This window comes from Epargyreus clarus, unplaced genomic scaffold (assembly GCF_041222505.1).
Source record: "Epargyreus clarus isolate Ecla_fem2 unplaced genomic scaffold, WU_Ecla_fem_2.2 ptg000008l, whole genome shotgun sequence".
Classification (NCBI taxonomy): domain Eukaryota; kingdom Metazoa; phylum Arthropoda; class Insecta; order Lepidoptera; family Hesperiidae; genus Epargyreus; species Epargyreus clarus.
The window spans coordinates 4,493,383-4,509,115 of record NW_027332216.1 but is presented as its reverse complement, the minus strand read 5'-3'; the positions used below and the strand labels follow the sequence as shown (position 1 = coordinate 4,509,115).

Here is a 15,733-nt window from a genome sequence, read left to right as displayed (position 1 = left end):
TTTCTTGAAATATATTTAAACTGTATGCGTTAAATGTCAAAATTGAAAATGTGTATTATTACAGTCCGTTGCGACAAAAAAAAACAATATTAAATTATTTTGCTAAACGCACCGCATCATTCAGATTATTAATAAAAGTTCGTGAAAAGCGAGATAACTTTTTCTTACATTTATTTTCATACAAGGTTAAATAAAACAATATGCTCAACTATATTTTTGTTCTAATTTATTTGATTAATCATCACTGCTCTATACACATGATATGCTCCAATGCCTATAAATAATATAAACGATGTAATGACCAATTAAGGGTATGATCCAAACAATTATTTACACAACACAAAAAACAATACATAACGTTTCGTACATAACGCTTCGTCTTCATATCAAAATCTATAATTATATTATACAGTTTGGTAATTTATTGAGCTCTATGACAAATAAATTTTTAATTTTGAGACTTGCAGTAAAAGGCGTCATTGATGGACATACAATTCTATTCCACTTATAGAATATATTTATTTTTTAAAGTATGTACATAAGAAAGGAAGCGAGCGGAATAAAACAATATAACTTTATAATTACTTTTCTGAAAATTCTCTGTCTTGGAATTGCTCAGTGAATAATACGAATAGAATATGCTATAAAACATACCTATATACATATTGTAATGGAGATAAGCATTATTATTTACGTTCATAATGCAGTTTAAGGGTTAATGTGCATATGAACGTTTTGTCTTTTCTAGATGCACATTTATATGTACATAGTCTCAGGACGCCTTTTACCGAAGTCTTATTTACGACAAAACAAAGATTCCAACACTTGTTTCGTCATTAGCAACACCTCAGTTCTTTACATAAACTCCACATAATCAACATTTAAATCACAGTGATCATTCCATCCAATTTCATGCACCGTCCTTATTAACAACAATATGTTATGTAAGAAAAGTATTACAGCTTTTTTGAAACCCTTATTTTCATACACGGTTTCAAGGACTTAGATTTTGCCCGAAAGTTACATACAAATCAGATTTAAGAGACTCAGAAAGAACAATATATATATATAATAGATAGTTCATAGATTATAGAGACTAAGATATAGAGACTGCATTAGTTTATATGTTGCAGAAAAAAATATAAGAAATATTAGACGCATAAAGGCAAAAATAATAAGTGAGGAAGCTTTACAATACAAATACGTTTTTAAATGGCAAAAATACATAATATTAAGTAAAGAAAAAAGATATTATTACAAAAGTTAGATTCGGAGCTTTGCGATACTGAAATAAATTAATCATTAAATAAAATTAATTTTAGTAAGTGGATAGAATAAATAAAATATATTCGTTGATGACCTCGTAGGTACTATATCGATTTTACTGCAAATTATTCAGCCAATTCGATTCTCTGATATTGCGCGAAAAGCGAGACGTGTTTTTCCCATAAATATAAAAAAAATATAATTTAATTTTCCATCCATTTTTTAACTTTTTTGAATTGTATACTGTGTTAAATAAACTTTTTTTTTATATAATAATAATTCTAATAAATAGTAATGAGTCATTTTTTTTACGCCATTTTAATATTTTTCAGATACTTTGAGATGATTAATAGAGAACATAATTTCAATGTGCAAAAACAATTTCGCATGGCCAAATCCCATCGTTAAGACATTTTCTTTATTAATGCAAAATTAATTTTACTTAAACCCGCTAATCGCGCAAAACTCGCATTGATTTAAACAAAGCTCAAGAAACATATCTACCAGATTGTCTAGCTAGCTATACAATAACTAAGTACGATACGTAAAGGAACGTTTTTATAGTTACTTAAAAGTATATCTATTCTTAACAACATAATTATAACAATTATTTGTATACTGAACATTTTGTTTTGGTCGGCGCAACTTATTCGTAGCTAATTAATTAGTAGAAACAGTTCAAGCCGCTTACAAAATATTACACATACATAATCTATCATACGGAACTGTTCAATTCGCTTCAGTTAGTCTATAGCTATTGCGATCTATATTTAATATTGTATGCTATTTACAAAACTAGAAATTCAGCCACAGTAATTATTTTATTTATTTTTGATTATTCGTAAACTAATATAACAGTATAGCTAGAACAATGTAATACACAATATGTTATTCAATTTCTTTTGAAATAATTGCTAGAATCATTAGTTTTTTTTTTGAGAAATTAAAATAAACTATAAGTAGTATTTTTTTATTATTTTGTGTTAATCTAATCGTGTTTTAAATCAGATCAGTTAAAGTAGATTGGTCGTATGAAGTATAATTTATTTATTAATATGTTATTTTTCACTGTGGCTGATAAAAATAAAGACAATAATTATGAATAATGTAATACGTAAACGTTTTGATATCAAGTAGATTTTATATGTATAGAATATATAAACCAATCGATCTATGTTTTTTGTATTACCTTATCTGTACCGCATTTAGGCCTGGTGATTGCTAGATAATTTTTCGTAGAATATTTAATAATTTTGTATATCTTGGTGAAGCGGTATCTATCGATCGGTCTTCATGACTTGTGCAGTACGAGCTGGCTCTTTTTTTTTAAATACAGCTTACGCCAATTTTACGAGTAATGAAGTGAACTTCAAAAATAATAATAGATATATAAAACCATTGATATCAAAACGTGGATATCTTAGGCCATGGATATAAACAGTCAGCTTATGAAATAAGTTTGAGTATAAAGCTACCTTAGCAGTAAAAAGCACGTGGCATTATGCAATCCATCGCACACTACGTCAAAAATTAGAAGCTAGTGCGAATAGACATTCACAATTTGGTATATTAAAAGTTAATCACATAGTGTAGGACAACAGATTGCAGAATGCAGTGTTTTAGGGTTTTATTTTCTTGTCACGCAGATTTATGACCGCATGCGTGACTCGCCCGTATGCGTAACTCACTCCAGTCCCTGCGCTGTCCCGCGTGAAAATGACTTACATAACAGTTGAAGTATTTATGAAACGGTAGGATATGACTAGCACGCACGAGTGTTAGAATCACAGGCGCGTACAAACCCGCGTGACAAGAAAAAGACCCTTAAGTTCTAGAAAACATGACACGATCTATACAAGCTTTATTGGAAGCACGTACATATAGGTATCGTAAAATAATTCTAGGAGAATTCCACTTATGTATATTGTTTTAAAATTATCGTTATCATTTTATATTAATGACCTCTGGTGTCCTATTTAGGTATTATTTAGATTTGTCTCGTCACGATTTTATTTAAAATTAATATAAGTAGGTATGTATATTTTAAGATATAAATATATATTCATATTTTATTATACTGTGTTTCTCATTTTGTTCAATATGAGACAGAGTTGAATAAATGAATTGTTAGGTTTTAAGAAGGTCATAAATATTACGTACGTATTATGAAATTTTATATAAATAAATATAGGATGTGTTAATCACTCAAATTTTGTTATTTGGTTTTAAATTTGAATTATTTTAATATACAAAGTTCATATAGTGTCGTTACATAAACTTGGAAATTTTAAATATAAATTTTGGCGTGTGTATCAACTATTTTTGCGTAGCAATGTAGGGAATATTATTCGTTTAGAAAAAGGTTATATATAAATAAGCAGACGTGATTTTCTCTAAAAATACTTTTTAGTTTTTAATAAAGTTACAAATTTCGTAAGAGTCACAGGGCCGTACTTAGCATAACGTATTTAAACTTGAAATTTTATTTGGTAAATTATAAATAGTATATTTTTATTTCGGTTTTATTATATCGGTCGGTAATATGGTATTAAAACAATTAAATAATGAAAATCAAATATGGTTTTTATTATCTTGCATAGGTACTGATAAATATTTCTTTAGATTGTTATGCTAAGTACTTCCACATTTGCAAAGTTAATAACATCTGCTGGTAGACAAATATAAAATATGAACCCTGTCACCAGTTTATGTGCGCTTGGTCTTATCAATCGTAAAGAAAGTGTTGTTTTTGATATCAACTCATTTTTTCATAAACAATAAGGTGTGTTTTAAGAAGTAATAAGTTTTACGTAAGTTGTAAGTAATTTTTTTAAGTCGTAAGAAATTTGAAGTAAAGTCGTAAGAAATAGAATGAAGGAATGATGAAAGAAAGTAGAAATGACGATGTGATGGGCGTCTATTTCGTAAATGTACACAACACTTTGTTACACAAGCCACCAGTTAGTCTAAACGAAGCTCATATTTTCCTTAATTTCTATTTATATGGGTACGTCTATTTATCTGTTTCATTTAGTTCATGTAACGCTCATGACGAGTTGTTGTAGCATTACATATATTATAAGATTTCATTATATTAAAATGTATATCCTTTTTATTTAGTATAATGTCAAGTCTATCCAAGTTCGTACAACGTGACAATCTGCATCTGCAGTCGATATTCTTATATTACTTTTTTATTTAAAACACTCATACTGCGTGCATTAAATGTTTACCGAAAATTGTGTAATATAATATTATATAGTTACTTAGAAATTTATAAACCAAAGTATAAGTCAAGGATCTGTTATATCATATTCATATATATCTCAATCTTAAAGGTATATGTGATAGTAATTTCTCCAAGAATATTTTTCTTTTTTTAATTATCTCTCTAAAAAGATGTTGAAATTAATAGAAATGCTACTGCCTTCTAATCATAATAATAGATTTTAGATAGATTTATAGCCTAATGAAACGTATAAAACCATTTAGATAATATGTTGAAGTAACATATTTGCGATGTTATTAAATTATATTAATAGAATACGTAATATTATATAGATATTTAAGAGAGGAAAAAAGCGAAACAAAAATCTTAGCCCAACATAATCATTAAGTAATTGACAATTCTTAGATTTAAAGAATTCAAAATAACTACACCTTTATCTGATTACCAAGGTATAATTGACGAAAAGTAATAAAAATGTTACCACACGAACAACTTTTCATGGAACCATTTCATAGAAATATAACATTTGACGTAATTTCAAACTTTTACCACTCGCTTGTATGACCCCCCATATACCATACTAGCTAAAATCTGCAGATATACATTTGAATATTTCACTACTAAAGGTGCAAATATTTCTAAAATATATATAATATATTTATAAACAGTATCCACTATTGTGTGCCATATACAATGCACGCGTAACACTCATTAGTATTAGGTAATGTTATTTACCGCAGTTACTTATTACTTACACATAAAAACATTACTGTTAAACAGTATCACTCACTATACACCGATTTTTATGTTATTAGCTAACTATTTATAGTAATAATATTGGTGTATTATCGTAGTTCATGCGCCAAGTTAAATAATATATTAATATATTTAGTTATATATCAACTTATCTATAATTTTACCTATAATACATAACAACTATGTAAAGAAATCTTTTACAGGTAGTAAATAAATAATATCTTATATATCTTACAAACTTAATCTACATAATTGTCAAGTAACATTTTCAATGTAACATAGATATGGTAAATAGTTTTAAAATATTCTGATTTTAATAAACCTTATAATATACTATATAAATAGTTTAAAACACTCGGCGTTTGAACTACTCGCATTTGTTGTACATAATTAAAAATAAAATCAACGCACATACGTCATAACACTTTATACATCAGTTAACAATCATTATTGTCAGTTATAAATCTATTTTTATGTATTTTATATTTAAATATATAAATTCGCACTAAATAGTAGGCAGTTTTAAAACAATTATGTTAATATTATATTTACTATTTAGTAAGATCGCGACAAGATGTGGTTTTAGTAATCAAACGTAATAACACTATAAGCTTGTGAGGACAAAATTGTTCCGTATCATATATATATCATTTTTAAAAACAATAAACGATATACCTAATTACTCTGTTTTTAAATGACAAATAAAACAAAAATATAATCTGATTTCATATAAAATTTCATTCCGAAAAATCCTTATAGATTCCTTGTCATAAATTAAAAATGAAGCCAATAAAGAAAAACTGTCTCTAATAAGCACGAAATTTTAATGATTGATTAATAAAACCGCCCTTTAGATGTATCTACTAGTTGGCTCAAGACGGATAGAACTAGCACATTCAGTATTAAAATTGCTACAGAGTTAGAAATATCGCTTAAAAGTTAAAGGTACAATACGAGTACTACGGTAAAAATTTGAAAGGAGATGGCAGACCGCAGTCGTAGTTCCATACTTAATCTAACCACGCATCGTTTGGTCTAGCTCCTCGTACACTCGTTGCACAAAAAAACTGAAGTCCGGACCTGAGTAGCACAGTAGACTTGGAGCTTGCAAATATTATCAAACGTGCAAATAATGGTTCGTAGCTAAGGAGAATCACTTCACGCTATCACGTATCTGTCCTCGGCGATGGCGTGTCGGAGAGTACAAAAGTGAGTGGGTTACTGTTCGAGGGCTAGGAGCGTAGTTGGGCGGGGCTGAGGACGATCTCGCCGTCGGGCACGCCCGCGAACGACACGTTGCGGGGCGGCGGCCGGCGCGCGCCCGACGTGCTCGGCGCGCCGGGCGACGTGCGGGGCGCTGTGGACGCCTGTACATGACAATAAAATAACTTAAAATTATATACATACAATAAGTTTTTAGGTAGAACCCTTTCTGGTTCTACTCTGGAGGCACTACCGCCTCAACTTTTTCTTCCTAATGACAGCAGTGTTAAGCGCTATTGTGTTCTCTGTGAAAGATGTGACAAATGGGACATAATAACTATGCCCGAGGCGTTCGAACTTAAACCTACGGGGTAACAACGCATCGACCTCAGGTTGGACTTTAACCTTGTCTGGGGTTGATCACATTTACATGAGCGATAGTTTCACTTATCCATCAGGTGGAGTATAAGCTCGCTTGTTACTTCTACAACATAATGAAAAAGGAAGAAAAAATGAGACTACATCAACACCATTAAGTCACCTGAACAACAATGGATTGTGGTTGCGGCGAAGGCAGCGGTTGCGGCGAAGACTTCGGTTGCGAGGACGGCGGCGGTTGCACCTGCACCTGCGTGCCGCTGCCGCTCGCGGTGCGGTACCGGCGCATCCGCTCGTCCTCCTCGCCGCTGGAGAGGCTGGACACGTCGCAGGAAGAGGACTCCAGCCGCCGCGCGGGCGAGCACTGCGCGGGGCCGGCGCGCGTGCTCGTGCAACCACCCGCGAGAGGCATCTCCTCGCCTTCGACGCAACCGGACAGTCTGGAACGTACGAAAATGGTATGGTGAAATATGGTAAGTTGTGTGCTTGTTTATGAATTGATTTACGTACTACGCACATCAAGATGAAAATTTTAAATATATTAAAAAAATAAGAGGTAGTCCTTACTAAAGTAGCGATATGATAAATTGAATGGTCTGCTGAAATTACCAGTGTTTTGCTTTGCTTCAATTTTGTTTTTGTCTGAGTTTAACTTTAATAAGAAATTGTGGAGCAAATCAACTATATTATCAGGTATAGTAAAAAGTATCATCATCTTCATGTAGGATTTCTGTTCTAAATGGAGTCCATTGTAGATGTCTACGAGTTTTGGAGGTAAGATTATTGGACGACTTGCTTCTTCCATTGCATTATAATTTACGTTACGATTCGAAAAAAAATACCTGGGAAGGTGCAGTAAGGTAGAAATAATTGCCACGATAGTGCAGTTTAACCTTGCCTAACCTGTGTTTTGCTATTATCTAGGTATTTAGGTATACTACCTTCTGTTCTCCTTGTAGTTTGGCCGCCGTCGGCAGCAAGGTTTCGCAAAGATGCAGAACATGATGCGCAGCAAACAGCACAAGAGGCCGGCCACAATGAGTGATGGACCCACCAGCCGTAGCGCTGGCGTTTTGAACCCCTAAAAACATATCTCTAGTAGATACGTACGTAGATGGTAAGTATAACCTTAGAAAAGTTGAAATATATAGAGCTTTTTACATTGATATGTAGTCTTATGTTAGTCAGTTCACTTTTTATTTTCTCGATTGGTTCGCCAGTTTCTACACTTCTTTCTCCATCTAGGTACCTCCTAACTCCTACTACCTAATTCTTCCGCCTATGCCATGTCTCCTACGTCCTACATTATAACTCCTACCACTAAGGTTGCTGTTATCCTTCTGAATTCTTCTTTCTATCTCTTACTCCATGTATAAATTTCAGGCAGATGAGTACAGGCTTGTTTTTAATAGCTTAACTTGGAAACTTGGAAATATACTTTTCAGTGATACATTTAATCTGTTAGTAATAATTGTTGGTGTCGATTTTGTTGAGCATTTACAGTTTAGAGTTAAATAGTTACTTTGTTTTATTGTTACTTTGTCACCTGTGAGTTATGAAAGACGAACAAACAAAAATGAAAAAGTACATTTAATTCTCCATGGCCCGTTTAAAAAGAAACACCTCGAGATCAATACGGTTCGCGCTAAGATTTAACTCTTGACATTTCGCGCGAGTGATACTTGAGCTTCAAGGTTTATCTTTTGAAATTGAGTTATTTTTGTCTGAATAACAATGAGCCCTCTTCACTGAGGCTTGTACCTTGTAGGTGCCGACGGAGTAAACGGCAAGGCCGGAGAACCCCGCGATATAATATAATTAATATAAAAACTCCTTCGACAACAATTGATCGAGGTGATTTCGTTGCTGCTAAGTCAGAAAAGTCAATGTCAAGCACTTTTGAGCCGGCACAGCAAAGCATTTTTCACAAGTAGGTATCACACCTCGATACTTTGCGGTTCAAAGATATCTGATGGAGCATTCTTCTACCTTCTTCATTTAAAATATTTTAGAATCTTTGATTCCAAACTATTTCATCCACAAATTAGTATTTTTTTGAACTAATATTTTATATTTCCTGCCTTATAGAAATTATTTTATAGTACATTTCTGCACATCTTACTGCAATATATTTTTCTTAATTATGTCGGTTACCTATCCTTGCCACAACGATAGCTCCTTTTTTTTAGTCTTCTCACGAATTATTTGGAGTTTTATTACATCTGCAGCTAAATATCTTTACGGACATTATTTGCGTCATATTTTATCGCTACAGCAAAAAATACTTAGATTTCTCAGAAACCATTTGAATTCTTTAAATACGCAACTTTTAAATTTTCCCATTAGACTTGTCTGAAATTATTTGGAGATTCCAAATAATTTCAGACATTGGTTCCCAAGGGTCACTTCTTTTAGTACCTTGTCCCCAGTCCCCACGAAGTAAACAACGAGCCCCACAGCGAGGGTGGCAAGGCCGGCGTAGAGGAGTCTCGCGACGCCCCAGGGCTCCCCGGCCACACCTTCCCCCTCGCCGTCCGACTCTGATGACGAGCCGTATGATGCATCGCGGACCTGGAATCACGATTAAATGTGTCAAATAGAAGAAATATATAGTTCTACATGAGTCACCCTTTACTTTTTACGGGTGATGTGATGTTCCCTCGAAGAATCCCAAAACAAAATTTCAACCTGAAACATCAGGATCAATATTTTAAATCGTATTTTAAATGCCAAACGAAAGATTTGATTATTAAATTTGGACGATAAAAAGTCTGATAATCAAAATACGATGCCGAAAAAATACAGACGAGACATCGTTTCAAAATACATGAAGTTACTTTCCAAAATTCTTGTTGAATTTGAGGAACCCACATTGTTAATGAAAATGGATGGTACGAGACTATTTGCTGATAGTAAAAGAATCCGAACTAGGATTCCGCTAGTGTGAATATACACTACATAAAATCGATTCCTATATTTGCCAGTGAATCAGTAATGATATCCTATAGAGCGAAACATCAGCATTCATCAAGGGGTAAGGGTTACACTACACATGCTTTACAAATATGTATTTCATGGAGTACCAAAGATCAAGCGTATAATGTCAACAACTACAGATTTGACAGTAGAGATCGAAGAGTTAATTAAGCAGCAATAACTATATTCTAAAAGAACAGCTTTACGTATGAAACCAGTTTGGAAGGAAGTCAAGGTCTGACAGCAAATCACTGACTCCTAGCTACTAACAAGGTTAGATACAATGGTCGAAGAGCCTACGGTTACAAACTGAGCTCAGTGTAGCCCATCAGAACAACAGCAACATACCCGTTTGGTATAATGCCACCTGATGCTTGGATTGCGATAGATGATGATGAGGTTCCCGCGCCTGATCTCCCTCTGCAGACGGACAGCGAAGCCTTTTAACATCCAAATGGCCTAGACTCCTAGAATTTATAGTTTAAACTGAAGATCTCTTGAGAGAGTAGTCTTGATGTAACTTTTAAAATGTCTGATAAGACAAAAACCAATTGTTCGGACATAGCAGCAAGTCTACACAAACTCCTTAAAATATATTTAAACTTACCAAGTCCTGTGATTGCAACCAGAATTCAGTTGCAAGATCATGTTGTGTCTATAATGTATGTAATAGTATTAAGTAATAAATTAGATAGGTATAGGCAAAATACGATAAAATCCCTTCCTTTGGAAACGCACCAGCAACTCTACAGGTTTATTATTCTCAAAGAAATTTGTATTTCTGTAACGAATTGCCTTATTTCTACTATCACCAATTTCATTCCACTTATACCATTTGACTGTAAATTTCATACCTACTGACCTATTATTTACTACCAGTCATTGTCCCCATTATGTTTAATTGGTGCGTACCCGGTTCGTGCGGTGCCATGAGGCACACGGGTGGAATTCATGAATTCCACGCCAATTTATTATACAATATATTACACTGCCTAGTATTCTAGAGGTAACTTGCATGGCGTTTTATATATATGGATTAGGAGAGTCTAATTCATACTTAGCCGTTAAGTGGTGCAACTGTCTCCTGAGAATAAACAATGTATCAATGTACTTAATATCGCTGTGCCTCGTATTTAAAGTGTAAGTTGCATTAGCGTTACATTGAGTGGGATGTAGCATTCACTTTACTGTTATTTATCTGTGGATATCCGGTTGGTGCGGTACCATTAGGCATGTGAGGCCCTTAGTAATATTTGCAGTGCCACTTGCATTTGCATTACAAAAGGTAGAACATCGTGGCGTCCATTATCCTTATAATGTGCGTATCCAGTAGGTACTGTGCCACTTGCGTACGGGTCACCGCTGGCACCCGAGAATAAACATTACAGAACTTATAGTATAGGTAGGTATAGGTAGTATAGGTAGGTAGGTAGGTGTGTGCATTGCGTTTGTGTAAGTGGGGCGTTGAACTTTCCACTATTCTGTTAAGAATTTGTAAGTACCCGGTTGGTGCGGTGCCACTTGGCACACGAATAACTGGTGACATCCGGGTGTAAACATTACGGTACTAGTATATACATTAAGTTGCCTTGCGTGTGACAATGGGACGTTGTTCTCCCATTACTCTGATAAATTCGTGCGTACCCGGTTGGTGCGGTGCCACTTGACGCACGAATCACTGGGGATACCCGGGAATAAACATTATACAGTGTAAGTTGCATTGCGTTTGTGTCAATGGGTCGTTGTTCTCCCATTGTTCTGATGAATTCGTGCGTACACGATTGGTGCGGTGCCACTTGACGCGTGTATCACAACTGACACCCGGGGATAAAAATTACAGACTTATATTATATACAGTATACGTTGCATTGCGTGTGTCAATGGGTCGTTGTTCTCCCATTGTTCTGATGAGTTCGTGCGTACCCGGTTGGTGCGGTGCCACTTGGCGCGCGGGTCGCGGCGGGCGCCCGGGTGGTCGCCGAGCACGGAGCAGCGGCGCGCCGCGCCTCCAGCGCCCGCGCCGCCGCCGCCCACCGACAGCGCCGCCGCCTCCTGCCACGCCGCCCGCCCAGCAGCGCACTGCGAATTAAGTTCAACTATCAAATCTAAACTGTTCCTTGACGTAATTTCTTTATAAATTAGTTTTGTGTCTGTACATGATGTTATAGTTCAAATATTTACAAAGTTATAAATTTTACATGTTTTTATTTTTTACTTTTTGTAACTTTATTGTATGTCATTTAACGTGTATTGATATGGTTCACTAGTGGATAGTCAATTGTTCTCATTTAAATTTCTTGGACTGTTATTCAATCAGAAGGTAATGATTATGCTCATATGAAATATAGTTAAGTAAACTGATATAATTATGATGTATTTTAGTTATGAAACCGAATGATATCACTAAGTGCTTACCTGTTTTTAATTTTGAAAGACCGATTGAAAATATGTGATATTAATGGGAAACGTTCCTATTTTCATTTAATATAAGGCTCTAATATTTCGAGAACAAGTTGAGGACGGTAGATGTTGCCTGTGATAGTAGTCTATGAAATTTAGACTTGCTCATAGATTTGTTCGTGCCTGAGCTCCCTACTTAGAATACTTGGGTGATGGAGGCCAGGCAAATATCTTAACGGGGTATTTGGATTTCTGCTTTGGGTCTGAGTATTTATGTTCTCTTCTACGTATGTGTCTGTGGCACTCACAACATAAATATAAAATACTTAAGTACGTATGTAACGGACGTAAATATTTACAGTAAGATAGCGTAAAATAACTAGAAAGAAAATCGACGTTTATTTTACATCGACACTTAATATAAATGTTTGTTAATTTCTAACATATGATCTTTTTGTCGGAAATTTGAAATTCTATAATAACAACATCACCGATTCCTACTAAAGTGTTAAAATAATTCACTTTACAATTTTACTTACAATATTTTTATATTAATAAAAAAATAATAAGCCATAACAAAACTGCAAAACCAACATTGTGGTAGCAACAGACCAGCTGGATAATAGTTGCATTAATTTCAAACGAGTTCCTCCAGTCATGAATAATTTCGAGCTATTGTACCCAGTTTGCTCAAGAATCATCCAAGTCGAGGGTTTAGATTTCGCAATGTGTACTTTTCGCTATAATTAGCTGGGGATTTCTGAATACATACAAACTAATAAAGTCTTGTAATGTGACGAATAATATTCGTGTGGATCCTTACACAGAACCTATTTTAATTGATGTTAAAACGGGAAGCAGTGATAGCTTAGTGGTTAGAAAATCGGCCTCTTAATTGGGGGTTCGAAGTTGGAATCCCAGTCACGCACCTTAGATTTTTCAAAGCGAGACGCAAGTTACAAATAGTAATTACCAATCCTACCTACACATCTGAGACTTCTTATAAAAATAAAGTTCGTAAAAGTATTTGAAGTCTGCCATTTAGCACTTGGGCAGCGCAGTGAACTATGAATCGAAAATCTTTAAAGTCAGTAAATTTGACCTATGAGTTGCATGGTTGTACTCTTCGTGATTCAACCGAAGTGTCTCCATCGTTACGCATCTCACTGCCTTGTGGTAGTGGCGTAAAGCTGCTAATTTCTGGTTCATATATTTTTTTTATAATATAAGAGTAGCAGACGAGCATGCAGTCCACCTGATGGTAAGTGGCTACTGCCGCCCATGGACATCTGTAATCAACCCCAGATAGGATTAGATATTCCTACCTGAGGTCGGCCACACATGCGCCGCTACCCCTGAGGACTAAGCTGGAACGCCTCGGAAAAGTCTGTCTCCCTTACCACACCCTTCAAACCGGAACTCAGCAACGCCTAACACTGCTGTTATTAGGTAGAAATAGGTGTGGTGTCATAGTGTCATAAAACCAAAGTACTAAAATAGGCCATTCTAATTTCAGAGAGTAACTTCATCAATTGACTTCGGATAAGACACCTGTCCTATTTATAGTCGGTTACAGATGTCCGTGGGCGGCAGTGATCACTTAACAACCCTCACAGGTATACATTACGCAATATATCTTAGAAGTTTGAGTATTTTAGGAAATTGTGTCAGTTGATGCAAATGCCTTGAAAATTCAATCTGCAAAGGGTTAATAACTCATACTTCTTACAATGTATAATTCTAATCATGCATTGCCCAAGACTTGAAGATCTTTTAAAGTTGTGGGTAGATTCTGTCTCGAATGTGAAACATTAGTTGTGCCGGAGGCGATACTAACGCCTCTAGTCTCAAAAAAGGTAAACTCTGGGAGCGGTGTCGGTTGTCATGGCAGCGGCCGTTATATATGAATACGTTGGACTAAAACTGTGAGTTGATTTTAATATTTTGTTCAAATATGATCAGTTTATGTTATTGTGTGATATCCTCAGTTGGTAACCGATGCGTCGGACATTTTGTGAATAGTATCAATCAGTATCAGCATCAATATCAGTGTCAGTCATGCTAAGTCTCAGTTTAATCAGGCGAGGCACGGGGTGGCTAAAGGGGAGGTTGGAGGCTGAGACCCCAATATTCTGTATGATCAGTAAAGGCATCCGCATCCGAGGATGGGATGATACCAGGTAATCAGGTTGAACCAGCCCTGTATTGCATTACTTTATTATCAGTGTATTGCTCGTATTTATGTTTATATGTGTGTAAGCCAGTGCATTATATTATCATTCAAATTGGTTCTGTACTCCTTATGTGAATGTATTGGCGACAAACATGTACGTTAGTGACCCGATTTTAAATTTTAATAACGAACCACTGATCTTTCGCAATTGGGTATGTGCTTATTAGAAAACACTTATAGACGAATACATCGTCAGGAAATGTCTAATAAATATCATAATATTCTACGTGGTCATACTATGGAAATTTACTTGATTATTTTTTGGCAGGAAACTCCAGCGACGAGATTTAACGATGATTCGAAAAAATAAATTGTTTTTGCATGCTGTTAATTTTTCGCCACGTTCACGACACTACTTTTTTCGCTGCTAAAAGGAGTTTTAGTCGCTTTTTGTCTGTCATATGGTTTGAAGAAGCACTTCTGGGCGCGAAGTGACAATGAGGTGAAAACACTTCTGAAACTAGGTCTGTGACCCAGAATGTGCTGTGAACAGTAGCTTTTATTTTGCATTCTTCGGTCGCATTATGAAATTTTTCCAAAGTCGACGGGCTTGTGCGTCAAAATCTAATTTTCTGCCGTTTTTAAGTTCAATTTTGGGAAGCGGGCTAAAGCGGGTTACATTCTCTTTGAGTAGACACAAATCACTTTAAACGAAATGTGCCGAAGAGTCTAAAAACGACGCCGACTGTTATCAACCAATCAATTAGTCAGCCATTAAATGTATTTTTTTATAGGAAAGTAATTTAAAAAGTAAAGTCTTTACAAAAACGCTAGAGGATGTGCACACTACGAATTTTATAATCAAACATGCTATCGAGTGATACATTGTGATGTTGTGGTATTCAATAATACTTATTTATAAAACTTCACGTGGTTGTTTCTCCATAGGGATGAAAGATGTAAAACAATTTATTGGTGATATTTAAGCTATCATATTATATGCTAGGTAATAGATAGAACAGCGATTTATGTGCCCAATACGGAATTAGAACAGATATTTTTGTCGGGTAAAATATAAATAGAATAAGGTTATTTTAATAACATTAAAAACTTGTTCCAAAATTCTTAAATGATAGTTTAAAAAGTAGATAATAATAACATAAGCTGTAGGTGTAACATTTTATTCACCTAAATAGAATAGATCTTCCGTAGATATTGAATTACAGCTACATTTTCTTTAGTTCACATAAACGTCTTTCTTTTCCGATTTGCATCGAAAGCGCTTGTTCCCGCTTGTTTATAGACTGAGAACAATCTTATTGCACGGCCGCTGTTTGTACGACATGAAATAT

General features: G+C 34.8%; 2 protein-coding genes across 5 annotated transcripts in view; one reads left to right on the top strand and one right to left on the bottom strand.

Annotated features, from left to right (window-relative positions):
* The window catches only part of LOC140744208 (prostaglandin reductase 1-like), a 315,424-nt gene that overhangs the window by 99,814 nt on the left and 199,877 nt on the right, over positions 1–15,733 (top strand). The window lies entirely within an intron of this gene.
* The window catches only part of LOC140744206 (uncharacterized), a 150,616-nt gene continuing 139,561 nt past the window's right edge, over positions 4,679–15,733 (bottom strand). For 3 of the 4 annotated variants that reach the window (XM_073075712.1, XM_073075710.1, XM_073075709.1), the window contains exons 3-8: positions 11,732–11,887; positions 10,157–10,228; positions 9,251–9,403; positions 7,774–7,913; positions 6,996–7,272; positions 4,679–6,618 (exon numbers count right to left, since the gene is read on the bottom strand). In XM_073075712.1, the coding sequence (XP_072931813.1) occupies positions 6,484–6,618; positions 6,996–7,272; positions 7,774–7,913; positions 9,251–9,403; positions 10,157–10,228; positions 11,732–11,887 (933 nt within the window). In that variant the 3' untranslated portion in view covers positions 4,679–6,483. The remainder of the gene's footprint in view (positions 6,619–6,995; positions 7,273–7,773; positions 7,914–9,250; positions 9,404–10,156; positions 10,229–11,731; positions 11,888–15,733) is intronic. The other variant, XM_073075711.1, reaches the window with a different exon arrangement.